Source organism: Rana temporaria, chromosome 8, assembly GCF_905171775.1.
Source record: "Rana temporaria chromosome 8, aRanTem1.1, whole genome shotgun sequence".
NCBI classification, from domain to species: Eukaryota; Metazoa; Chordata; class Amphibia; order Anura; family Ranidae; genus Rana; species Rana temporaria.
Window position 1 is genome coordinate 51,871,617 of NC_053496.1, and position 27,949 is coordinate 51,899,565.

The 27,949-nt window shown below is 40.7% G+C and overlaps 1 protein-coding gene across 2 annotated transcripts in view; it reads left to right on the top strand.

Moving 5' to 3' along the window:
* MYOF (myoferlin) overlaps positions 1-27,949 on the top strand; it is a 517,119-nt gene that overhangs the window by 362,899 nt on the left and 126,271 nt on the right. For both annotated transcript variants that reach the window (XM_040361780.1, XM_040361785.1), the window contains 9 exons: positions 6,964-7,127; positions 12,029-12,143; positions 12,504-12,609; positions 13,815-13,954; positions 15,376-15,549; positions 17,742-17,841; positions 20,125-20,202; positions 26,643-26,824; positions 26,917-27,072. In XM_040361780.1, the coding sequence (XP_040217714.1) occupies positions 6,964-7,127; positions 12,029-12,143; positions 12,504-12,609; positions 13,815-13,954; positions 15,376-15,549; positions 17,742-17,841; positions 20,125-20,202; positions 26,643-26,824; positions 26,917-27,072 (1,215 nt within the window). The remainder of the gene's footprint in view (positions 1-6,963; positions 7,128-12,028; positions 12,144-12,503; positions 12,610-13,814; positions 13,955-15,375; positions 15,550-17,741; positions 17,842-20,124; positions 20,203-26,642; positions 26,825-26,916; positions 27,073-27,949) is intronic.

Here is a 27,949-nt window from a genome sequence, read left to right on the forward strand (position 1 = left end):
ACACACCTTCTCATTCAAAGAGTTTTCTTTATTTTCATGACTATGAAAATTGTAGATTCACACTGAAGGCATCAAAACTATGAATTAACACATATGGAATTATACATAACATAAAAAAGTGTGAAACAACTGAAAATCTATTTCATATTCTAGGTTCTTCAAAGTAGCCACCTCTTGCAGCAGACACATCTCTAGAACTGGTAAGAGGAGACTGTGTGAATCAGGCCTTCATGGTAGAATATCTGCTAGGAAACCACTGCTAAAGAAAGGCCACAAGCAGAAGAGACTTGTTTGGGCTAAAGAACACAAGGAATGGACATTAGACCAGTGGAAATCTGTGCTTTGGTCTGATGAGTCCAAACTTGAGATCGTTGGTTCCAACCCCGTGTCTTTGTGCGATGCAGAAAAGGTAAACGGATGGACTCTACATTCCTGGTTCCCACCGTGAAGCATGAAGGAGGAGGTGTGATGGTGTGGGGGTGCTTTGCTGGTGACACTGTTGGGGGTTTATTCAAAATTGAAGGCATACTGAACCAGAATGGCTACCACAGCATCTTGCAGCGGCATGCTATTCCATCCGGTTTGCGTTTAGTTGGACCATCATTTATTTTTCAACAGGACAATGACCCCAAACACACCTCCAGGCTGTGTAAGGGCTATTTGACCAAGACGGAGAGTGATGGGGTGCTGTGCCAGGTGACTACCTCTTGAAGCTCATCAAGAGAATGCCAAGAGTGTGCAAAGCAGTAATCAAAGCAAAAGGTGGCTACTTTGAAGAACCTAGAATATGAAATATATTTTCAGTTGTTTCACACTTTGTTATGTAAAATTCCACATGTGTTAATTCATAGTTTTGATGCCTTCAGTGTGAATCTGCAATTTTCATAGTCATGAAAATAAAGAAAACTCTTTGAATGAGAAGGTGTGTCCAAACTTTTGGTCTGTACTATATATATATATATATATATATATATATATATATATATATATATATATATATATATATATATATAATTGTGAGGGATTAGCTCGTGGGGATCACCTTTTCTGAAATCACAGTCTGTAAGCAGGCACTTTCTTTTAAGTCTGGCGGATGCCAGATTTTATTTATAAACGGTTTGCAGATTAAAATAAACAAAACAATAAATTAAATCCTTGCCGTCCGGCGCTAAACTAAACAAACAGGATCTCCTCTCTATACAGTGTGGGGCTAGTCCCTGACACCCACAAAACATGTAGTAAAGCAAACCTTTTTAGTCCAGCACTCGGCGCTCCCCTCACTCAGGTCCCTTCCTGAGTTTCAAGCCAGAGCCCTGTTGTGCTCTCTTCCTGGACATTTAAAGTCCAGCTGATTGTGGACTCCAGTGGACCCAAACATCCGGACCGGAACCCTAGCCAGGCCCAGAGGCTGTAAAACCCGGAATGGATTCCGGTTCAGTCTCTCATGATAGAACGTATGCGAGGTGAAATGTACCTATGATCATGTATCGCACCTCGCATAGCGTCACAATATATATATATATATATATATATATATATATATATATATATATATATATATATATATATGCCTTGCAAAGTATTCGGCCCCCTTGAACTTTGCGACCTTTTGCCACATTTCAGGCTTCAAACATAAAGATATAAAACTGTATTTTTTTTTTTTTTTTTTGAAGAATCAACAACAAGTGGGACACAATCATGAAGTGGAACGAAATTTATTGGATATTTCAAACTTTTTTAACAAATAAAAAACTGAAATTGGGCGTGCAAAATTATTCAGCCCCCTTAAGTTAATACTTTGTAGCGCCACCTTTTGCTGCGATTACAGCTGTAAGTCACTTGGGGTATGTCTCCATCAGTTTTGCACATCGAGAGACTGAAATTTTTGCCCATTCCTCCTTGCAAAACAGCTCGAGCTCAGTGAGGTTGGATGGAGAGCGTTTGTGAACAGCAGTTTTCAGTTCTTTCCACAGATTCTCGATTGGATTCAGGTCTGGACTTTGACTTGGCCATTCTAACACCTGGATATGTTTATTTGTGAACCATTCCATTGTAGATTTTGCTTTATGTTTTGGATCATTGTCTTGTTGGAAGACAAATCTCCGTCCCAGTCTCAGGTCTTTTGCAGACTCCATCAGGTTTTCTTCCAGAATGGTCCTGTATTTGGCTCCATCCATCTTCCCATCAATTTTAACCATCTTCCCTGTCTCTGCTGAAGAAAAGCAGGCCCAAACCATGATGCTGCCACCACCATGTTTGACAGTGGGGATGGTGTGTTCAGGGTGATGAGCTGTGTTGCTTTTATGCCAAACATAACGTTTTGCATTGTTGCCAAAAAGTTAGATTTTGGTTTCATCTGACCAGAGCACCTTCTTCCACATGTTTGGTGTATCTCCCAGGTGGCTTGTGGCAAACTTTAAACAACACTTTTTATGGATATCTTTAAGAAATGGCTTTCTTCTTGCCACTCTTCCATAAAGGCCAGATTTGTGCAGTATACGACTGATTGTTGTCCTATGGACAGAGTCTCCCACCTCAGCTGTAGATCTCTGCAGTTCATCCAGAGTGATCATGGGCCTCTTGGCTGCATCTCTGATCAGTCTTCTCCTTGTATGAGCTGAAAGTTTAGAGGGACAGCCAGGTCTTCGTAGATTTGCAGTGGTCTGATACTCCTTCCATTTCAATATTATCGCTTGCACAGTGCTCCTTGGGATGTTTAAAGCTTGGGAAATCTTTTTGTATCCAAATACGGCTTTAAACTTCTCCACAACCGTATCTCAGACCTGCCTGGTGTGTTCCTTGTTCTTCATGATGCTCTCTGCGCTTTAAACGGACTTCTGAGACTATCACAGTGCAGGTGCATTTATACAGAGACTTGATTACACACAGGTGGATTCTATTTATCATCATTGGTCATTTAGGTCAACATTGGATCATTCAGAGATCCTCACTGAACTTCTAGAGAGAGTTTGCTGCACTGAAAGTAAAGGGGCTGAATAATTTTGCACGCCCAATTTTTCAGTTTTTTTTTTTTTTTTTAAAGTTTGAAATATCCAATACATTTCGTTCTACTTCATGATTGTGTCCCACTTGTTGTTTCTTCAAAAAAAAAATGATATCTTTGTTTGAAGCCTGAAATGTGGCAAAAGGTCGCAAAGTTTAAGGGGGCCGAATACTTTCGCAAGGCACTGTATATAAAAAATTGTGTTTCTATTTTATTAACTTAATTATTAACTTAATATTTTAAAATGTTTACATTTAACATATATTTACACATTTCCCATTTAAAAAAGCGCAAAATTGAAAGCGGAAAAAATGTAATTTAATTTGTAAATAATTGTGCGATGCTTTGTACCAGAATCATATTTTTAGTGTAATTTTAACCACTTGCCGCCCACCCACATTGGTTGTGCTGCGAACAGCAGCTGCAGGCTGGGCGACATGCTGGTGTACATCAAAGTCTGCCTTCCGGGTTCGGTGTGCTTGCGCCCCCTGCTGACCCGTGCTGGGATTGGACACAGCGCAAGTTTGGCAGCTGATTACAGCCAATGATTTTGGATGAAGTCCGCTGATCTGCTGTGGCCAATCACACACAGAATTCGTGTACTGTGAACATCGACCTGAGTCGCATGGAGAAAAAACAGCCAGATAGTTCAGTAAAATAAACACACTGTTGGGCACACAATCCTTTGATTTCCCCTAGATGTCAACCCCTTCCCATCCAGTGTCATTAGTACATTGATAGTGTATTATCATGATCACTGTATTAGTGTTACTATTGTCATAGAATTATTAATAACGCACGTACATAATTAAAAATCAGCGATTCATAGAAATATTAATATCGCACGTAAATAATTAAAATAAGCTATAAAAACCTTTTTGTCTATATAACAATTAAAGCAAAGAATAGCGCTGCGAAAAAGAGAAAAATTATTACATTTATTTATACAGAGAAGACACTTATATTAATCCCATAGTTACAACCATAACATAACCGATACCACCTTCAAAACCAAGATGATATCCCAGGCACACAATTATACAAACAGTAAGTATTCATGTCGGTCATTGTACCTTCCAGCCAGCGTCGGCTAGCCTGCCACACTATCGCAGTCCCACTATAAATCGCTGATCACCATCATTACTAGTGTAGTGTCATAGCTGCATACATTCCAGTGTGTGTGTGTGTGTGTGTGTATATATATATATATATATATATATATATATATCATGGTTTGTAGATGCTATAAATGTTGCACAAACTAATTAAAATGCACTTATTGGGATTTTTTTTTTTTTTTAATCTTTAAAGTGGAGTTCCACCCATAAATATAACATTACATCAGTAGTTTTAAAAAAAATGTCATTAGTCCTTTAAGAATTTTTTTTTTTTTTTAAGATGCCTTCAAAGTGTTGTTGCTAGGCAGAATAGTTAACCTTCCCTCTTCCTGCACCTAGGTGCTTAAGCTTCACCGCACAGACTCCTGGGAATGTAGTGGGTGTAACTTTCCTGGAGTCTGTGCACTCCCCAGTCTCGAAGAATCATGTGACTTGGACAGTACAGGTGCTGAAACCTAATCTGAAAACTATTACATTGCTTGTGCAGCACTGAGCATGTGCAATGCTGAAATCCAGGAAGTCATACAGTCTGGCTTCATGATGCCCACACTTAAGATGCCCCAGTCAATTTGTATTTTATAAAGTGTCTAAATGCTGTAACAACCAAACAAAACGGACCTTAGTTTACAGACTAACTTTACTAGAATACATTAAGCTTGTGTATTACAGGGGTATTTATATTTAAAAAGTGAAAATGTGGCCGGAACTCGGCTTTAAGGTATGCCGTTTACACACAGTGGCATAATATCACATACATCGACCCATAACAGCAAATGATTGGCTTTAACAGTAACCCTTGGCAAAAAAAAGACCTAACAGTCAAGGTTCCAATACAGTGTCATAGTAATTCAGGGAACTGTGGTCTAAAGACTCAACAACAGATATATATCCTGTACGCTATCTGAACCGCAGTGAGAACCACCCCAACTGTTAATGTCATTAATGTCATTGGATGTATACCATTAAATAGGAACCATAGGGCGTAAGGATTAGTGTTGCTCACGAATATTCGTATTGCGAATATTCGGCTCGAATATGGCATATTCGAGTATTCGCGATATATTTCGAATTTCGCAATGAATATTCGCAATTCCGAATATTCGCATGTTTTCAATTTTATTTTTAAAACAGATCACATCCTATCGACGTCTAAAAGCATTGCTGGTATGATTAGAGACCCTGGGCCGAGTAGCTAAGCTGAGGCGATCCTTTTATGTTGCAGAATATAAAAAAAAAAAATTGCGAATTTTCGCTAATGCGAATGCGAAAATGATTGCGAATTTTCGATAACTGTGGTAGGAGAACTCTGATTGTCTCTGATGCAAAAGGGGGGGGCTTTGTGTATGTTTCTGTTATGAATATTTGTATGTTTGATATTATTTTTTTTTGTAAGAAGGAAAAAATTGCGCATACCTTAAAAAAGGGGAGAATACAGCAGCAACTCAAAAATGTTATACAACATGAATTAATACAAGACAGAAAATGGAGTCGCTCTACAAGAATAAAAAATATGTCTAGTGACAAGACATGTGGGCAAATTATAAAATAAGCAAGCGCAAATAACTTGTGAAATACACAGTGAAACAAATATATAAAGAAATATAGTCCCAATAATAGAAAAATAATCTTTCATAAAAATGTCTTTTATATGTGAAGTGAAAAAAAGTCCAAAGCATGCAGCATGAACGTGTTCAATCTTCAAGGTGTTTGATTGACAAACGGCTGTGACAGATGGATAGAGTAAAGAATCACCACCAAAGCAAAACACTTTTTATTTTCTATTGTAAAATATCAAGAATATTCTGAGCCAATCAGAGTGCTCCTTCCGCATTTGCCGAATATTCGCAATTATTTTGTATTGTAAAATATCAAGAATATTCTGAGCCAATCAGAGTGCTCCTTCCGCATTTGCCGAATATTCGCAATTATTTTGTATTGTAAAATATCAAGAATATTCTGAGCCAATCAGAGTGCTCCTACCGCAGTTATCGAAAATTCGCAATTATTTTCGCATTCGCAATAGCGAAAATTCGCAATAATTTCATTTCGATAAAATATCACGAATATTCGAATTTAGCGAATATATCTCGAATATTCGACTATATATTCGAGATATATCGCGAAATCGAATATGGCGTATTCTGCTCAACACTAGTAAGGATGACAACCTGATAGGCAGAATGTCCTTATCCCTGGCTAACAGGTGATAAGCCACTGCAATCACGGGGGTTGACACTGAACATTTTATCGGTTGTAAAGTGTAACTCTTAGGCCCGGAATCGCAAGAGTGGCACCAGTGGAAAAATTGCAAACCATGAGAATTTTCTCTTTTAGAAAAGGAAAGTGGACGACACTAGAGGTGTCAGTGAGGGAAAGAAAGAGAAGAAAGGCTAAAAAAAGAACCGTACAGGGGGGAAGTAAGGGGGGGGGGGAATAGAATGTGATTTTTTTTTTTTTTAACCTAATACACCTTGGCCAAAAGTACCACCAAAAGAAAGCTCTATTTGGGATTTGTAAATTGGGTACAGTGTTGCATGGCCATGCAATTTGCAGTTAAAGTAGTGCAGTGCTGAACAGCAAGAAATGCCCTGGTCATGAAGGGGTTAAAAACTTCTGGAGGTTAAGTAGTTAAACAGGACAAATTACAGAATAGAAAAGTAAACAATTGTATTAATAAGGGTTGTTGATATCCTCGTAAAAAAAAAAATACAAATTTAAAGTGTTTAATTTTTCTAAAGATTTTGCATGTTATTGACATTATGCTAAACAAATAATAAAGGTTAAAATGAAAAATGATGGTATTAAACGTGTAAAAATTTGATTTCTGTTGCTTCTCACCAGTATGAGAACCAGGCTTTGATGTTTGGCAAATGGGGAACCACAGGTCTGCTGAAGCGGGACAAATTTTCTGATGTCACTGGAACAATGAAGCTGAAACAAGAGGGTTTCCTTCCACCTAAAGGATGGCAGTGGGAGGGCGATTGGTGTGTGGACCCTGAGAGGAGGTAAGAATTGCAGAGGTCTTGGTGGAATTTTGTTTGATTGAATTTGTCTGGATCGCATTCCATCTTAATGACTAGGTGATGCCAACACCATAGGTGTGCGCAGCCTGTTGCATTAGGGTGTGCACCTGAAAGCTCAAAAACACAGTACTGATCTCTCACTGTGTTCATTCAAAAAAGGAAGGGGCCGGTCAATGACATTACCCCTTTCCCCCACTCATCATGAAATATCATCTGTGTGCCCACTGCAGTAGCGAATGGGAGAGGAGGGAAGCCTTCCATGCTGTGGGAGGGGGCCCTGGGCAGCAGGGGGAATCGGCACTGCAGGGAGTGATTAGGGTATGCCTGGGCACACCCTGTGCGCACGCCTATGGCCAACACCTGTCTTTTCTTATGTTAGAGATTGTCAGAACACAGTTCTGGAATTTAAAGAGAACCTGTCATGATGTGCTTCTACTTACAACCTTCTGATAATTTTAGTTGTTGACTGTATTATTCTTCCTGGAGTGAATGTGCAAAGATATGACGTCTTGCTCTAGATCAGTTAATACATGTTGAGGGATCAGCATGGCATTCAGACAACTAACCTTTCCAGAAGAAGGCTGACCATTACAGGTTCTTTTTATTAAAGAAATGGTGTTGTATGCATAAGCATTTGAGCTTTATTGGATGCAATTCATAATTTTCCCCTCAAAATGGGCATTCTTGTATGTTGCCACAAGATGGCAGCACCATCAAGGCTAATGAATCTTTGCACTTCTTTCAAAGTATTTTGCTGTCCCTGACTCGCTCATTTTCTAAAACCTTCAAGAGCAATAGTAAGGTATAAGAACAGGCCTGGGGGTGTAACAATTTTCTGCTCTGTACATGTTGTTGATAAAAAGTACAGTAAAGAAAGTAAGCATACTTTCTAAATCGGGGCCAAGAATACAGATGTTAGGATAGTCATGGGCCGTCACTGTCAGCTCATCTGTTTGTGAATTAACCCTTCATGTATGCATAGCAGGTGACACCGTATACTGCTAGTTGTCCCTAGAGTCCCTACCCCAGTGTTGGCGACCAAATATACAATCACTAGATGTATATACACTCGCCGGTCACTTTATTAGGTACATCTTGTTCATACCGGGTTGGACCCCCTTTTGCCTTCAGAACTGCCTTCATTCTTCATGGCATAGAATCAACAAAGTGTTGGAAACATTCCTCAGAGATTTCGGTCTATACTGACATGATGGCATCAGTTGCTGCAGATTTGTCAGCTGCACATCTATGGCGCCAATCTCCCGTTCTAGATTAAGACACTACATTACTTGAGTAGGCCGTGGCATTTAAACGATGCTCAGTTGGTACTAAGGGGGCCCAAAGTGTGCCAAAAAAATATCCCCCACACCATTACACCGCCAGCCTGAACCGGTGATACAAGGCCATGCTTTCATGTTTTCTAATCTTCTATTGTCCAATTTTGGTGGGCCTGTGCGAATTGTAGTCGGTTTCCTGTTCTTGGCTGACAAGTGGCACCCTGCTGCTTGTAGCCCATCTGCTTCAAGGTTTGATGTTTGTTCAGAGATGGTATTCTGCATACCTTGGTTGTAACGAGTGGTTATTTGCATTACTGTTGCCTTTTTATCGTCTCAAACCAATCTGCCCATTCTCCACTGACATCAGCAAGGCATTTCCATCCACGCAACTACCGATCACTGGATATTTTTTCTTTTTCGCACCATTCTCTGTAAACCCGAGAGATGGTTGCATGTGAAAATCCCAGTAGATCAGCAGTTTTTGAAGTGCTCAGACCAGCCCATATGGCACCAAAGACCATGCCACGTTAAAAGTCACTTAAATCCCCTTTCTTCCCCATTTTGATGCTCGGTTTGAACTTCAGCAAGTAGTCTTGACCACGTTTAGATGCCTAAGTGCATTGAGTTTCTGCCATGTGATCAGCAATTTGTATTACCCAGGTGTATAAAAGTGGTCAGTGTCTGTATAATCAATGTATAAAATATTCAATCACTCGAAATCCAGGGATTGTTTTGGAGGCTGGTAATTTAACATAAAGCCTCATACACACGATCAGACTTCCATCAGACTTTTCCGTGGATTTTTGTTCAAAGGGCATTGGCCGTGAACTTGTTCTCCATACACACGGCAGGACTTTTTCAGCCAACATTCACCAAATCACGTGTTTTTTCAGCTCTTTACCCCCACCCTGTGGGCAACTGCTGCTATTGTTGTCTGATCTTTAGCATTGGTTCTGAGCATGCGTGTTTGTACTTTGGAATTTAGTCGGACATTTGTTGCCGGAAAGTTTGTCTGTTCTCACAGCGAACATTTGTCCGATGAAAAACACAAAAAGTTTGTCCGATGGCGTGTCCGATCAAACAAGTCCGTCGGGCATTTGTTGGCAAAAAGTCTGATCGGGTGTACGGGCCTTTAATGTGTTTTAAAGTGTTCAGAACATACTCTGATGGTTTAGGGAAATTGAATTTTGGAATGGGTGTAAAATGAGGACCCACTGCTTTAAAGGTAGCTCCACTTTTTAAAAAATAACTAGGGCTGTTACTGATTACTGAAATTTTTATTTTTTTAATCGATTAATCGACTAATTTCAATTAATTATAACACACATGCAGATCCAACTACTTTTAGCTGATCTCCTTGCAGGCTAATTCCCAGTGCAGCTACCAACCACTGGAAAAATGGATAGCAGCAGGGCTTTTTTTCAGGGGGAACTCGGTGGAACTCGGTTCCACCACCTCTGGCTCAGACATTTGGGGGGGGGGGGTGGCTGCTCTCCACAATCACTTGTAAACACAGAAGTCTGGTTTCTGTGTTAACAAGTGACAGCTTTGCACTCTGTGTGTAATCCCCCTGAATTTGCATTGTATGTAATGCAATTCTGGTATTTAAAGGGTCACTAAAGGATTTTTTTTTTTTTTAGCTAAATAGCTTCCTTTACCTTACTGCAGTCCTGGTTTCATGTCCTCATTGCTCGTTTTTGCTTTGATGTTGCTGTAATTACTCTCTGTTCTGGACACTTCCTGGTTGTCTGTTTCCTGATCACCACAGTACTGGGAGATTTATCACTGTGGTGACTAATCAAGGAGGTGTGATTACTGTGTGTCTAAAACCCCTCAGCACCAATCCAGTTTTGTTTTACAAACCATCACTGCCCTGTATTGGCTTTCTGGCTCTGTACATCAGAGTACCAGGAAACGGCAAAAATGAAACTAAACTGTAGGTACATTATATGATTGGTTTTTATCTATTTGTAATCATTTTTAAAAGGAATCAGTTAACTATTATGTCTCTATACCCTGTAAACAGTCATTTCAACCAAAAAAATGTAAGTATGATACTGGTATAAAAATGTGTACGATACCACTGCTGAATCCAGATGAGAGGTTAATGTCAATCCGTCGGCATGTCGATGTCCTGTGACGGGAACTATCACAACTCCCAGTGGATGGCTGTAGAATCCCAGGTTGATAGAGGGAATTGTAAAAGCCCTTGCGTGTGGCAGATAGTAAGGTCCCGCCGGCATGCAGATATGAAGGCACAGCAAAGGAGCCCTTCAGATGGACATGGCAAGCCCCGCCGGTGTCTGTGGCATCACCAGATCTCCGACGGAACTCCCTGAAGACCCAGAAGCCGGCGGAGAGCTGAGTACCAATCAAAAGAATTTTGATCAATCAAAAAAATTAATGATTAATCGAGGAATTAATAGTTAAATTCCACATCCCTAAAAAAAAAAAACACCCATCAAATAAAAATATATAACTGTATACCATTGCTATAAAAGCCATGATGTAATTTTAATGTTTATTTAAGATCGCCTTTCCTTTTTAATCTGCAGCACTTTCTTAATTTTTTTTTCCTAAAATGCAATGTAATATAGCAAATCTAAAGGCCTTCTGTGCACCACTATTGTACAGAACATCAACAAAAATGTAATTTACTGCTTTAATGATTGGCTCACTGATTTTCCCAGAAGTCTCCCCTAAGATATAGGTCAGATTTTGGGAAACCCCTGCAATAGTAATTTCAGTTATAGTGAGATGCACCCTAAGGGACATTTACGTCTAAAGGAAATGCAGCCCCTTCTTGGAACACAGAAATTGTATCAGCTGATTTAAAATGACCCAGACCCTCCCAATCAGCATGAGTATGTAATCGGCTGTTTCTACAAAGCAACAAATACTGTTGGAGGAATCTGCTACAACGTTGTTAAAATGCATGCAATGGACATTGATCACACAGAGGCGTGCTTGTTCTTCTTTTGTTCAACAAAAGTGGAGTTACTCTATAAACATAAAGCTTCATTCACATGAGCTCTGTGGTCCATACACTTGAAGCTATCTGTGTGTCTAGAGCAGCCTGGAACTGTGAGCAGCCTGGTTACTCTGAGGACGCAGAGGTTGTACGGACACAGCCGCACATCCTAATCTGATGGGTGGATGCATGGCCCCAAATGCATACCATCTGCCTTTAGGACACATTATATACATTCTATATAAGGAGGTCCTCTGATAGACTATTGGAAGTCTATGTAACAGATTTATAAAGGCCTGTTTAGTTTGAAATGGCTATTTACGTTAAATAACGATTCCAAGTTTTTTTTTTGTTTGTTTTTTTTCGGGGAGGAATATGTAAAAAAAATTCTCCATAAACTTTTTTTTTTTTTTTCATTGCAATATCAGGTCTTTTTTTATGCACCTTCTGTAAATTTAAAAATAAAACCTGTCAACACATTGCAATTTACGTAAAAAAAAAAAAAAAAAAATTCAACGTTTTACTGACCTTTTTATAGATGCTCCCCATGTTGTGATTATATTATGAGACTAGCCAAGTTGAGTTTTTGGTTTTCGGTCTTCGAATCGCTGATCTGTTGGCTGTCTGATTTTCAGCTTACTAATCGAAGCAGACGCCGGTCACAGCGAGTTCACAGATGAAGTATATCAGAATGAGAGCCGCTATCCTGATGGTGAATGGAAACAATCTGATGAGATGTACACAGAAGTCGTAAGTAATGGAAGCAACCTAGAAATGAATGTGGTACTGTGTACATTGCAGTAACACATTCCATCCAATCTTTTCATTGTTTATGCCTTTCTGTACTAATGTGATATATTGGCTGTGCTTTTTTTTTTTTTTTATCAAATACACTATGATTTCATTAAAAAACTGTTTTGAATAAATATTTGCATTTATTATAGTCACAATTTGTATTTATTTTTTGTCAGGTTATATATACTGTGATTATTTATATAGATATAGATTTTTATGCAGGTATGGTGTGAACGAGCCCTTAAGCTTAACGACTTTCTTGGTACTAGATTTGAGCCTAATCCTCCTATGCTACTACTTAATTTTTTTTCCCAGAACGGGGATAAGAGCCGTGCTCCAGGGGAGTTTGAGTGCCCATATGGATGGATGTGGGTGGATCAAGCCTGGTCCTATGATATTAATCGAGCTGTTGACGAGAACGGTATGACACCAAATTGAAATATCAATATTAAAGGCCAAGTTAACCATTTTTACAGCTACAGCTTCCCTATGTACCAGTATACAATTAATGAACCTGTGTGCAAAAAAGAAAAAACTGTTCTGGAGCAGGCATCGCCTCTGGTTTCTTCTGTTAAAAAACAACACCCCTTCATATTATTCCTGGTATATGTCCTGCAGGATGGTAACACTGTTAGTAGAGTGAGGAAGTTCTTCAGCTGATGTCATTGAGCCACACCCTGCTCCTGCCCCCATCCTCTAGGAGATTTCTTTTGCCTAACTTTCCACTACTTGGTTTTCTAAAAACCCATCCACAGTACAAATGCATCAATCCCCACCAACAACTCTATTATGCATTGCTCCCATGGTACATCCTGCCCACTTCTGTAGTTACATGTTTCTCTGATGCAGTCCTTGTCAGTGGGCAACGTTCTCCCTGAATACAGAGAAAGTGGTTTCTTCTGCTGATGGATAATTTGGTACCTCTCCTTCTCCATGCTCAGATCATTCATTTGGCAGACTGTGCACACTGGAACAGGGGAAAGAGCTGCGCAATCGCATACTACACAGCCTATGTGGAATAGAGCTGTAGTAGTGAAAACAGAAGAGTCTCCTAGGAAGACTGTAATGCACCAGAAATTAGTTTACATGTGTCCATGGGGGGAGGGGGGAGAGCGCGATTCCCTGATAATTTTTTCCCCTGGATTTAGATTTTGATGTCTGTCTGTGCCTGATGTGACCACTGCATCTGCATACATTTCTATGGGCTGCCTGTGCCCATCTTCAAGGTGGCTGGATCAAATTTTGGCTGTGGCCAAATTGCAGCAATAGAGGGAGGATCTTAACAGGACTTTGTTTAAATACCAAGATAAATTACTATTTGTTTTATTAATTTTTTCATCTAAATTACAAATCGTTTTTTGTTGATTTAACTTCAGAAAAGTAAGGAAACCTTTTCCGGAGATCAATATGTAGGTTGTCTTGCTAAACACTTCTCAATTTCTGGTTGCCTGACTGTCAAGTTAATCCAATGGCTTATTTCTCAAACTCTGACCTGAAACAAATTTTGAGATCAGAAATTTGAACTTTGCTCTAACATCAGAGGCTGCATATTGGTTCTGGGATTCCGATCCTGAAAAGCCCAGCTTTTGTCTGCCCTAACAGAAAAACATTTCACTATCCCTGCAGGTTGGCAATACGGCATCACCATTCCTCCAGACTCCAAACCCAAGTCTTGGGTGGCTGCAGAGAAGATGTACCACATTCACAGGAGGCGAAGGCTAGTGAGGAAGAGAAAGAAGAACCCTTATGTCACCGCTGTCAGAAAGGTAAGATTCCGTACTGTTTTGCCCTCACACATGTGGAACATGGACATTAAAACAAATGTTCTTTTAAAACCTTTTTTTCTGGTTTTGGATAAGATTGGGAATAATCATAAATCTGTAAAAGCAAATTGTACTGCTTCCTGGGCTTGCATACAGAGATTTACCATCACTTACTGTCAAAGCGACAACAATTTTATTGGAGACGAAGTGAGGGAAAATCTGATATGGGGACATGGACAGCTATGAAAAGCTAATGGGGCTAGTAGCCTTCTCCAACTTGTCGTGTAAGTGTAGTTTTACCCAGGCATACTTGAAAATGTAACATAAGGAGTTATTTTAACAGTCTAATTTAAGCACCAACATAGAGGTTTGGTAGCTCTTACTCACTGTAAAGCTGTGGTTGTCATTTTAATGAGGTACATGGGGCCTCAATTATGGCACCTGACATTGCCAAGGGTCTGCTCATTATGTTAATTATCTAGTGATGATAGAGAAGATTGTCATAGAGACTGCAAGCACACTAGAGGATATTATGGACATTGATTGTGGACAATGTTACAGCTGTTTTTGGAGATATGCTGTAGAAGATGGTGAGACAATAGGGACACATTACTTTAGGCTAGTAGAGATAATTGCTATTATTCCTTCACAAGTCTATTGCCCCGTACACACGATCGTTTTTCCCTTTGGAAAAAGTCAGATGAGAGCTTTTGGTCGGGAATCCCGACCGTGTGTATGCTCCATCAGACTTTTTCCAATGGAAAAACTGCTGGAAAAATAGAGAGCAAGTCCTCTTTATTCCTGTTAGGAAATTCCGATCTGATATTTTCCTATCGTGTACAAATTCCGAGCATAGAACTTAATTTTCTTGGCTCATCGTAGTCTTTTACGTCACGCGTCCTTGGCAGTCTAAAGTTCACTGAACTTTTGTGTGACTGTGTATATGCAAGGCAGGTTTGAGTGGAACCATCCAACTTTTTTTCGACTGGAAAACCGCTCGTGTGTACGGGGCATTTGACTCCTGCTTCTGACTGCTGGGGTCCACAGGTGGCACAACAACTACCAAGGGGCTACAGATTGGGAACAATGGCTATAAACGATGTCAAAGTGATTATAATAAACGTTCTTAAACCTAGTCAAGACTCTAACTTGGCAAAACTGATATTTTTGTAATGACAAGGTAAGTCACTGAAATTGTCTAGAAAAGTGACCAAGTGTGAGCTGTGATTTCAGAAAATGACAAAGTCATTACTAATAAGCAAGGCTAGTTTGTGTCTACGGGATGGTGACAGAATTGTCTACAAACTTGATTTAAGATTACTTGGCATATGTCTTACAATGGGCTACAAAGCTGGTAGAAATTAGTTGAATATAGAACATATTTACTTCCATAATGCAACTTTATTGCATTCTCTTTATTGCAGGCAACCCTTTCTCAAGAGGAGAAGGAAGGCTGGGAATATGCCGCTCTCATAGGCTGGAAATTTCACTTGAAACAGCGAAGCTCTGACACGTTCCGACGAAGACGCTGGAGAAGAAAAATGGCCCCTTCGGAGAGTCTCGGAGCATCTGCTATTTTCAAACTGGAAGGCGCTCTTGTAAGTACCAGAGAAAAGAGAATTCTTTGTCAGATTCATTTATAGCATGCTCTATGGGGGTTATTTTTCATCAGTGCGGGGAGATTACTTGCCAATGTTTACATGTTTCCCCTGTGACCACACCGGGCTTACTTAGATTGGTGATCCTGACCGGTTACCTACAATTGCTCAAAAATTCATGACAGTTCTGTGCCTTTTTTGCCCTCTAAACTGCTCTTTGTGACCACTTAATTTATTTCTCGTTGGAGTGATGGTCGTCAGGAGTGCTCTGATGCAAATAAGGTCTGTCTTGTGTTAACCCTCCTAGCGGTATTCCCAAGTCTGGCTCGGGATAAGATTTTTATACCAAAAGCGGTATCCCTGAGCCAGACTCGTGCTCGCCACGCTGCAGCCAGAGACGAAGTTACTTACCTTGTCCCTGGATCCAGCGCTGCCATCGCGCTGTGTGATCGAGCGGGTGCTCGCTCGATTCACACAGTGTCCTCCTGTGCTGCGACGTTATGACGCACGGGGGCGGAGAACGGCGCCAAATTCAAAAAGGTAAACAAACACCTTACATACAGTATACTGTAATCTTATAGATTACAGTACTGTATGTAAAAAATACACACACCCCTTGTCCCTAGTGGTCTGCCCAGTGCCCTACATGTTCTTTTATATAATAAAAACTGTTCTTTCTGCCTGCAAACTATAGATTGTCCATAGCAACCAAAATTGTCCCTTTATGTCAAAAATGGTTTTAGAGCAGCTAGAAAACAGCGATAATAAATTATAATCACTTGCAGAATTGTGCGATAGCGATTTGTGGGGAAATTCGTCACAAAAAAAAAAAATTAATGACAGCGCCAATTCTGCAACTGAGCAAATTTCAGTGATTTTGAGTTGATTACCATTTTTATTATAATTATATTATTACTTGTTATAATTATTTATTATATTATAATTTATAATTTTGTTTTTAAAAAAATGTCATACCCGGGATGCCTACTAGACTCTTGTTTGGACAGATTTAGGTGAGTTATTCCTAAGAATTGCAGGCCTACAGTATAAAACGCCAAATTTCCTTGCAAAGAATGGTACCGCTTTCAGCACACGCATACACACCTCTTGTATATGGGTGGCTGCGGGGTGAAGAATGCCCCCGGGCACAGATGATTGGACCAGTACAGCTACCTGGCAGGCTCACACAAATGGGTTGGATCCTAGCCCAAACACACCCAGGCTCCTCGCTAGTCTACACAGACCACTCGGCACATCTTGCACCTTTTTGAAGCTACAAAAAACTTGCTGGTTTTGTTTCACATTTTAAAACTCATGTAGCCTAGAACCTTTTTTTCTAAATCCTTTCTTCCCTGAAAGCAGAACATGTATCGCAGTAAGTCTTTTTATTTCCCCACCAGTCCACGTGAATGCTAGCATTGTCTTTTCTATCAATTGTTTGTTTTATTGCCTAGTAAAAAAGACTACATTATATTTCACTCTTGCTCACGCCTGGATTCCTTTTTTTTTTATTTATTTTTTTACACCATATTTAGTGAAGTACAGAGTTTAAAAGTACTTTTTTATAATACCTTTTTGTAATGTATGTATATGCAATGGCTATTAAATGTATTTATTTTTTAAGTATTGCCTCTACTGAATCTCTAGCAGCAAGTTTTAAGGAAATTCTCACAAGCATAGAGAATAATGTTGAATTTTTTGAGATACTTAGTGAGCTTTATTTTATTTTTTAACACTTTACAGCAATATATCAAGAGGTTATATTTCTCTACAGTGCTCATTAGAAACCATTTTACATCTCTTGGTGGTAATGAGTAAAGTTTCTGAAAGTTGTACCTTCCAAAAATAGTATCTGTACGTTCTAGAACATTTAATTATTATATAGATGGAGCTCTGCTTTGAGCTAAAAGAAGGGAGTAGATCCCCCAAAGGCTCCTTCTGAAAAACTACCTATTGGTGCAAATGACAAAGAATTACATACGGTACTCCATTTGCCATGGTGTAAGTGCGCTAATATTTATGTCTACAATCCCCATATGCATTATTATATGGGTTATCTGAAATGAATAATATTTTAGTGTTATATTATGCTGATGTATTTTTCAGTATGCTTCCACTGTATTATATGAGATTGTGTAGATGGATATATATTTCTCTCTATCTGGATATGACCAGTAATTACTTGTACATAGGGCACTGATGTGAGCTCGGAGGACGAAGAAAAGAAGGAGAAGGAATCTGTAGCTGCTATTTTTGGAGCCAACACTCCAATTGTCTCCTGTATATTCGACCGTAAGTATAATTTAAACTTCATTACTATTTAATGAAGTAATCTTGAAGCTTTGATATGGTACCTGGCAGCAGATTAGGATCTAGAAAAGCTTGGCTGCATGAATGAAGTATCCAAGCAGAGGCAGCGTTTGGTATATCACATAACAAATAAATATAATGAATATAATATGGATGATACACATTTGACCAATTAGATTTTTCTGTTGGTTATCCTAGACCCCAATGGCACTCTGGAAAATCTGAGGGTAGGTGCATGCACATAGAAGTGCCTCCAAAGTCACAGGTTTCCTCTTTTTAAGGTTAAAATTGGAGAGCAGAGAAGTTCTATAACCTTTTTGCTGCTGGTATTTTTCATGATATATAAAACACACACACACACACACACTGTATCTTTACACCCCTCACATTTTTGTTATTTTATTACATCTTTTCATGTGACTACAATGAAGAAATTACACTTTGCTACAATGTAAAGTGGTGAGTGTACAGCTCGAAGAACAGTGTAAATTTGCTGTCCCCTCAAAATAAATCAACAGACAGCCATTAATGTTTAAACCGCTGGAAAGAAAAGTGAGTACACCCCTAGATGAAAATGTCCAAATTGGGCCCAATTAGCCATTTTCCCTCCCTGGTATCATGTGACTCGTTGGTGTTACAAGGTCTCAGGTGTAAAATTTGGTGTTATTGCTCCCGTTCTCTCATACTGGTCACTGGAAGTGACTGGCACCTCATGGTGAAAAACTTCTCTGAGGATCTGAAATAAAGAATTGTTGCTATGTATAAAGATGGCCTAGGCTATAAGAAGTTTTCCAAGACCCTGATACTGAGCTGCAGCATGGTGGCCAAGACCATACAGTGCTTTGACAGGACAGGTTCTACTCAGAACAGGTCTTGCCATGGTCGACCAAAGAAGCTGAGTGCACGTGCTCGGCATCATATCCAGATGTTGTCTTTGGGAAATAGACATATGAGTGCTGCCAGCATTTCTGCAGAGGTTGAAGGAGTGGGGCGTCAGCCTGTCAGTGCTCAGACCATTTGCCACACACTGCATCAAATTGGTGTGCATGGCTGTCACCCTGGAGGCATGGGCGTCCGCTGAAATTTTTTCAGGGAGGGGCGCTTCAGCAGCGGCAATACAGTCGCATTTAACCCTTTCTTCAAACGCTAGCAGGGGTTAAACGTGCCCCACTAGCGGCCGAATAGCGCAGCTAAAACGATGGTAAAGCGATACTTTTTAGCGGCGCTTTACCGATAGCGCTGCCAGCTGGCAGTTTGAAATGGCTTGAGATAATTCATCTTCACTCCATGCCCATATAAATATAGCCTAGAGAATGTACAGACCCCCCTTCAGCACAGATGGACCCTCCTCCCCCCACCCCATTCAGTACCTCAGATCAGCCATTAGTGCGGCACAGGCACAACAGGTTCCCTCCCCCTGTGTACACATAAACACTGGTGGGGGAGGTGGCTTCACTCTGCTCACTGTGCCTGTGTGACATCTGGCCCGGGACCGCTTAGACAGCCGGCAGCCACAAAACTCTTTAATACTTTCTCGATTTTCCAGGGGGGGGTCAATTGCCCCCCCTTGCCCTATGGAGCGGACGCCCATGCCTGGAGGGAAGCCTCATCTAAAGATGATGCACAACAAAGCCCGCAAACCAAGATAAAATTATTTGGTTCAGATGGTGTAAAGCGTGTGTCGCGGCAACCAGGTGAGGAGTACAAAGACAAGTTTGTCTTGTCTACAGTCAAGCATGGTGGTTGGAGTGTCATGGTCTGGGGCTGCATGAGTGCTGCCGACACTGGGGAGCTACAGTTCATTGAGGGAACCATGAATGCCAACATGTACTGTGACATACTGAAGCAGAGCAAGAACCCCTTCCCCTTCGGAGTCTGGGCCGCAGGGCAGTATTCCAACAGAACAACTTCAAACACACCTCCAAGATGACCACTGCCTTTCTAAAGAAGCTGAGGGTAAAGGTGATGCACTGACCAAGCATGTCTCCAGACCTAAACCCTATTGAGCATCTGTGGGGTATCCTCAAATGGAAGGTGGAGGAGCGCAAGGTCTCCAACATCCACCAGCTCTGTGATGTCGTCATGGAGGAGTGGAAGAGGACTCCAGTGGTAACCTGTGAAGCTCTAGTGAACTCCATGCCCAAGAGGGTTAAGGCAGTGCTGGAAAATAATGGTGGCCATACAAAATATTGACACTTTGGGCCCAATTTGGGAGAGCAAATTTACACTGTTATACAAGAATATAAGAATTTTTTTTTTTTTTAGGTATCTTTACATATCACCTTCGCTGCTATCTTTACCAAGCTCGGAGTCTGACTGCCTTGGATATGGACAGTTTTTCTGGTAAGAGGATGGGTGGTCATCTTTTATGTTTGCTTAGAATAGCTAAGCAGCTACTTTTATGTTTGTAAAGAGTGTTGGTGAAGTTCAATACACTTTTTTTTTTTTTGTTTTGTGCATGGTTATATGTTCATCTCTTCCCGTTGCCACATCACATATATTTGCAGCGGCTGGGCCTTCATTCTGCCTCAGATGTATACAACGCTGAGGCCCAAGGTTGTGTTCTGTGGGCATACTCGCTGTCTGGTCACCAACTGCCCAAACCCCCCACCCCTGACTGTTTATAGCACTTTCCTACTACCTGTACAGTTCCTAAACGCAGAATTACAAAAATAAACAGTTGTTCTACAGCTATCTGAGATACTTTAACAAAAACAATGTAATTCTGTCCAGCTAGTCTTATAATGGGAGCCCCCCTGTTAGACAACACAGCCAGGTCAAATGTAATATAAAGAAGTATTATAGTGCTGATGAATTCTAGTGTTTCTTGGCACAGAAACAGACACCCTAAAAATTATTTATTCAGCTAGTAACATCCCATACATGGTTGCCCACAAGTGTTTAGGGACACCTTTTTTTTTTCTGTGTCCAGAAAGCCTCTGTGGGCGGGGGCATATACTTTGGGGCGTGGCATTCATTTAATATTGGGCGTTCAACAAGAAGTTTTATCATGGGTTTCCATTAGGGATCTGACCACAATAGTTAATCATGTCCAGCCACCAGGGATCTTGGGCTAGTAAGATCCCTGGGGCTAGAGACATAATTAACCATTTTATTAGCAGATCCTTGCCTTGTCTGTACATTCCTTTCATTGCTAGCAGATCCCTGGTGGCTGGACATGATTTAGCTATTTTTTTTTTTTTGCTAGCAGAGCCCTGGTGGAAATGCATGATTAATTCTTTAATCTAGCCATTAAAGGGGTAATTGTGCATTTCTAACAGGGCTCTGCTAGCAATGAAATGGTTAATATTCAAGACTTCCAACACGCAGATCTTCTAGCAAAGATAGGTCTAATCACTTCAATAATTCCCAATTCTCTTGCCAGCAATAACAGGGTGAATGTCCAGTCACTGGGGAATGGGCACAACACTGCCTGAAATGTGCCCCCCCCCATATTACAACACTGCCTGAAATGTACCCCCCCCCCCCCATATTACAACACTGCCTAAAGTGTGCCCCCTTCCCTCAGCACAACTCTGTGGCCAAATACCTCATCCCCATTATTTTGGCAGTTACCTTCACACCGTCTTCCTCCCCATTTTCTTATTTATGCAGGCAGTAGGACTACATGTTGAGGGCATCCCTGGAGTGTTTCAGCCTGCCCACATGTGAAAGCATTACACAGGCAATGCTTCTATTCAGAAGCCAATGCCTGCTCAGGAGAAACACCCTGCCCACTCCCCCATTTGTACAGCGTGTACTAATGGAGAGGCGAGGTACTGCAAGCCAGCATGTCAGGCTGTGTGCTCCACTGGGATTGGCTCACACATTAAAAGGTGTTGTAAAGGAAAACATCTTTTTGCCTAAAATTAATGTCTGCAAGACGGAATAGTGTAATGATTCTGTTAAAAAAACGAGTAAGTACCTATTAAATTCTTTCATCTATATAACCTCCGGCGTTCTAGTTTCTGTTCTCTCATTCACTTACTGGTTTGCGGCGCTCGTTCATTTAAGAACTACATTTCCCAGTAATTCACACCTCCTTGAAGTCTCTAACACATACAGAGCGTCCTGCTGCACATATGTAGTTCAAAGGAGGGGGCGAGCACGTCACTGACCACCGCAGTAAAACCTCCAATGATGCATAAAAGGTTTATGATAAACCCCATGACCTTTTTTTAAAGTGGAAGAAATTTCCTAAATCGAATTATTTTTAAATTGATCCTTCCCACTTCCTCATATCTATCCTGCCTATTTATATAAAAAAAAGTGTACTCCTTCTTTTTTTTTTTTTTGTCTGGTAAAGTGATCCCACAGCTTTGGCTCCCCTGTGTCAGTGAGTTGCTGCTACAAGGAAGAGGAAGGATCACTGACATGGAAGGCTATAAGTGACATCGCTGCTTCCAGAATTCCCAGTTGTTGAGTGCTCCCTGAGCTGGAGCTGCAGGATCACGTGACCGGACTGGTGCAAATAAAAAATAGAAAAGTGATAGACAAAGAACACATATCTGTCATTATTGCACATTTCCAATCCGGAGGGCAGAGGCCATTATTTTTCCGCCATGAAATATTTGTTTTAAGGGATAAGCTATTTGGCATATTATCCGCTTTACAAACAAGACAAGAATACAAAGGTGTTAATTTGTTTTTTGTTTTTGTTTAGAACATGGCTTATCTGTAAACTGTGGAGTGTCCCTTGAACCAAGTAATAGTTGCCTAATTTGCCAATTTGTGATTTTTTTAAAGAAGGGGGTCTCATCCATCCTTGGTAGCACTGGTGGCTATTAGTCTTCTATGTGACTTAAATCCTGTGTTTCTGGCTTGAGGCCACATCACAATGACCTAAAGATAACCTTTTGTTGCCCTCTAGCACAGAGCCACTGCAATTTGTACAGGAAATGTTAATATTTATGATGGCCCTCCTGCTCCTTTCTTTTAGAGTTAAAAAAAAAAGTTGATTTACACGCCCATCTAATAGTAGTCCCAAGCCCTTTAATCATTTTCATGAGGGGTTGGGGCATCATAAATACAGAAAAATTGAGATGTGCTCCAGCTGGTGGATTTTATTGTCTGGTGACAACAGGAAATGTCTGTTTTGTGTTCATGGAGACAAGAAAACTGGCTTGTACAGGTGCAACCTCTATAAAGAGCTCTCCACTTACCTTGACAATAACTTGGCCGATTTAATGTATATCGAAAGGCAATACAGGCGGTCCCTGGGTTACAAACAAGATGGGGTCTGTAGGTTTGTTCTTAAGGTGAATCTGTTTGTAAGTCGGAACAGGTACATTTTTTTTTAAGTGTAGCTCCAGCCAAAAACACAATTTTTAAGCTTTTTGGATAACATAGGGAAGGGTTATCACCCCTGTAATATTTGTTTTGCTGTCTGTCCCCCCTGTTCAGAAGATTTCACCTCACTTTCTGTCCCAATGACAATTGGATTTTGAACTTTTTGGATTGTTGTGGAAACGAGCCTTGGTGATAAAGATTCAGTGGAGACACCTTTTCCCATGATAACTCTCACAGGAGAGAATTTCCCTTTCTAGGGGTAGGTTTCCTCTCACTTTCTGTTGTCTCCCTCTGTAAGTAGGAGTCGCTTGTAAGTAGAATGTTTTCCAACTAGGGGACCGCCTGTACTTTTTGAACAGAGTAGGGAAGGGTTTTCCCAGTTGGGGAGATTTCCCTTTAAAGCCTGTACATTAAAAAATCAAATTGAAAGATTGTTGTACTAACACAAGCAATGTTGGTGCAGTGATCTCCCCCACTGTACTATTTTATTCTGACAACCCCCCTCCATCAGAACACAGTGATCAGAGCTGGCAGCCATTGGTGGTTGCTGGTCTTCCAGCATTCCTGTTTGATAGACAGTGGAGACCAGCTTCTGTAGAACAGACTGCTGTATACACAGACCTGCAGATTTTGACCCCCGTATACATGGTTTTACTCCCTGTCCCAGGGGCACACTAATGACTTAAAGTTCTAAAAAAATATATATATATTCTACCTAGAAAAATAAACATCTTATTCTTTACCTGCTGGTGCTGTCAACTCTTTTGCGTGTGACCCCAACACAACCTGTGTGCTATGGAGGCACATATGCGGGTGTGCTCCTGAGCCGAGCTGCATGCATCTTATAAACGCACATAGCTCGTGCCTGCCCCCTTCCCCGATCTCTGTTCACAGGATTTGATTGATAACGGTAGTAGCCAACAGCTTCGGCCTCTGTGTGCTGCGACAGCAGGGAGAGAGTCGCTGCAGATGGGCACAGCATTGGATAGGTTTTTAGGGAGGGGGGTGGCGATGCTACATCTGAGACTTTTCTTTTTTAATACATGGAATGCTTTAAGGTAAAAAATGTTTTGCTTTAGAAGCACTCTAATGAACAATGTATTCAAATTGATATGAAATCTTCTTCTTGACAGTTGTCGCTGTAATAGGTGTCCCCATTGGATGACTTTCCTCCTCAATTTTTGTGACAATTTGTAAATTTTTCAAGTTTTACAATTTATTGTTTAACCATCTTTTTTGTAACAGTGGTCAGCAGGACAATAAAAAGGGTGATGTTCCTCAGAGAGACAGAAATACAAATCATTCTCCATGCTACCAAAATTCAAAAACAAATGTGTGCTCCTAAGAGCCCCCACCTACACTTATACTGACATTACCAGTGATACAGTGCTACTCTTGCTGCCACCGGACTTCAATGTGCTCCTTTTGGCTGAGACAAGGGGGTAGGGACATCGCGCCTCCCTCATGTGGCAGTGCTGTGGGTTAGTGATTGGCTGCTTGACTGAAGTACTAACAGTGGGAGGAGGTACTATGCTCCCTCATACCCCAAAGTTTTCTATCTGGCTGCAGCAGGGGCAGGAGCAACACTGGATCTATGGTATTGTGCATATAAGTGGGGCAGGCAGAAGCCTTTAAGAAACATACTGTGCTTTGCCCTTCCATTTTTACAATGCTTTCACATGCTTAACCACTATAAACTTTAAATTGATTACTAGGAGTATATTTTGGTCCTCATTTATACAAAAAGCGACAGTCATTTTAATCAGTTAGCAACCGCCCTATAGACGAAATACGTCTACAAGGCGGTTGCTTAACTCTGGGAGGGTGTCAATGTACGTCCTCCCAGAGTCGCGCTCCCGCGCGCTCTGTGGGGCGCGCACACGGGAGTCTCCATGACCGCCGGATCCTCCGGACCCGGCTGATCACGGATCACGGTAAATCGCCGCTGATGGCGATCACTAGTCATCATGTGATGACGCCGGTTCCTGTGTGAGAGAGGAGAGGGGAGAGAGCGGAAGCAGCAGCAGCTGCTGCTGCTGCTGCGGGCTGGATCTGTGACACATGTAGTCACAGATCCAGCCATCCATCCATCCCTCCCTGTGCAATACTCTGCAATGCCCCCATACTCTGCAATGCCCCCATACTCTGCAATGCCCCCATACTCTGCAATGCCCCCATACTCTGCAATGCCCCCATACTCTGCAATGCCCCCATACTCTACAATGCCCCCATACTCTGCAATGCCCCAAAATACTCCGCAATGACCCAAAATACTCTGCAATGCCCCAAAATACTCCGCAATGCCCCGCAATACTCTGCAATACTCCGCAATGCCCCACAATACCCCGCAATACCCCACAATACCCCGCAATACCCCGAAATACCCCGCAATACCCCGCAATACCCTGCAATACCCCACAATACCCCACAATACCCCGCAATACTCCGCAATACCCTGCAATACCACACAATACTCTACAATACCCCACAATACTCTACAATACCCCACAATACTCTACAATACCCCACAATACTCCGCAATACCCCACAATACTCCACAATACCCTGCAACGTCGTCTATGGGGATTTTTAAGTAGCAAAGTTTGGTGCCATTCCACAAGCGTGTGCAATTTTGAAGGGTGACATGTTGGGTATCTATTTACTCGGCGTAACTTCATCTTTCACATTTAAGCAAAAGAATGAAGAAAAAATACTAAATGTGCCAAATTTTATAACAGAAACAAAGAAAAATTATTATTTTTTACAAAATTTTCAGTCTTTTTTCTCTTATAGCGCAAAAAATAAAAAACCCAACGGTGATTAAATACCACCAAAAGAAAGCTCTATTTGTGTGAAAAAAAGGACGAAAATTTCATTTGGGTACAGTGTTGTTTGACTGAGTAATTGTCATTCAAATTGTGAGAGCACCGAAAGCTGAAAATTGGTCTGGTTATTAAGGGGGTTTACGTGCCCAGTGGTCAAGTGGTTAAGCCAAGTCCAATAAGTTTTGAAACCATGCTAAATAAAGATCCCTATCCTTTGTGTTAAAGTGGAACTAAATTCAGAATTACTCGTCGCCACTCCAATGTTGCGCCTGTGAGACGCCATTGCATGTCTCTTCTGCAATGAAGAGTCTAGTCTGCCTGTTCATATTTTTTTTTTTAACTTTAGTTCTGCTTTTATTCTGTACAGTCGAACTATCATTGCTTGCATGTCTTTTACTTTTTGATAGGAGTGCCAATAATGCACTGCCGAGTGCTTTCTGTATTTATGGAACAAATGACACTTTGATCTCTGATTGGCCACCAACTTGTAATGAACATTTAGAATGATGAATGCTGACCACATTTTATATCTAATATACTGTACCTCCAGCACAATAAATTCTGTAGAGGGATGGTGTAAAATATGGGGAAGAGCTTGACTTTTTATTTTTTTTATTTTATATTTTTATGAAAGAGGAACACTTTTTAATTTTTTTTTCTATGGTTTAGACCCCTATGCACATGTATCATTCCTCCACTGCAGTAAAACAACAGGGATAATGCATTCAACTTTGAACCCCATCTGGGACCAAACCCTAATCTTCAGCGAAGTTGAAATCTATGGAGATCCGAAAGCAGTAGCTTATAATCCACCCAATGTAGTTATTGAAATATTTGACCACGATGAAGTGGTACGTATATGTCCATATTCTGAAGGTTTATTAATTTCTCCATTTTTTTTTTTTTTTTATTGTTTTTATATATTGTGTGCTGTTTGTTTCAGGGAAAAGATGAATTTATTGGAAGGAGTTTGTGTCCACCACTTGTAAAACTGACCCCTATGGAGATTACACCAAAACTCTTGTGGTATCCAGTCATGAAGGCTGGCAAAAACTGTGGGGACATCCTGGTTGCTGCAGAACTAATTCTAAAAGACAAGGTCTGATTATTATAGAGAATAAAGATTAGGGCTTCATAGAATATTGGTCTATATTTTATTTTTTGTATGATATGGTTAGATTTTGCTGATCTTTTGGGTGCATGTGGAATGGTGTTTGGGGTGAAGTTCTGTAATATTTTGGCACATGTGAATTTGTTGCATAATTGCCAAATGGTCAACATGGGGTAGAGATGACCAATCTTTGGTGACTGCAGTTGTATGTAAATTTTGAGTGCAACCCAATAGAATATTTCTCCTGCATTATTGGGTATATTTTTATTGATTAGCATTATATTGTTGTTTTAAATGGTAATAACCCTGAAAGGGTTGTACCAAACTATAATGGCACAGGAAAATGTTTTTATTTTCTATGAAAGTGAATGACTCGCACCCTAATCGCCACATGCCGTGCTAATTCCCCCTACTGCCCCAGCCCCCCTCCTTTTTGTGTTGGTCCTCCACCCGCAGTGCTGCTGGCTTCCATCCACTCCCCCCAGCTGCTGCGGGAGAGGTTTCAGGATGAAGGAGCTATTCAATTTGTAATTTACCTGCTCACTGCGTTAATTTATAACTGAAGCATGGTAGACTGTATGTTCAATATGCATCAGTTCGTGAATAAATATGAAGTCCCTTAGTACAGAGCACTTCCTAATTATTCACTGTCCCATGCAGCTGAGGCTATGTGTTTGAGCTTTGGGGTGCACACCTTAATGCAATGGGCTACGCACACCTATGGTGGCTCATGTTGCCCTGGAACAATTGCTGTGCTTTGTGAGGTTCCATAGCTTTGTTCTACAACACTTCCTCCATGCAGAAGTCAGGAAGCAAAAAATGTTAACATGGCCATTCACCTATATACTATGTACACTATTACTGC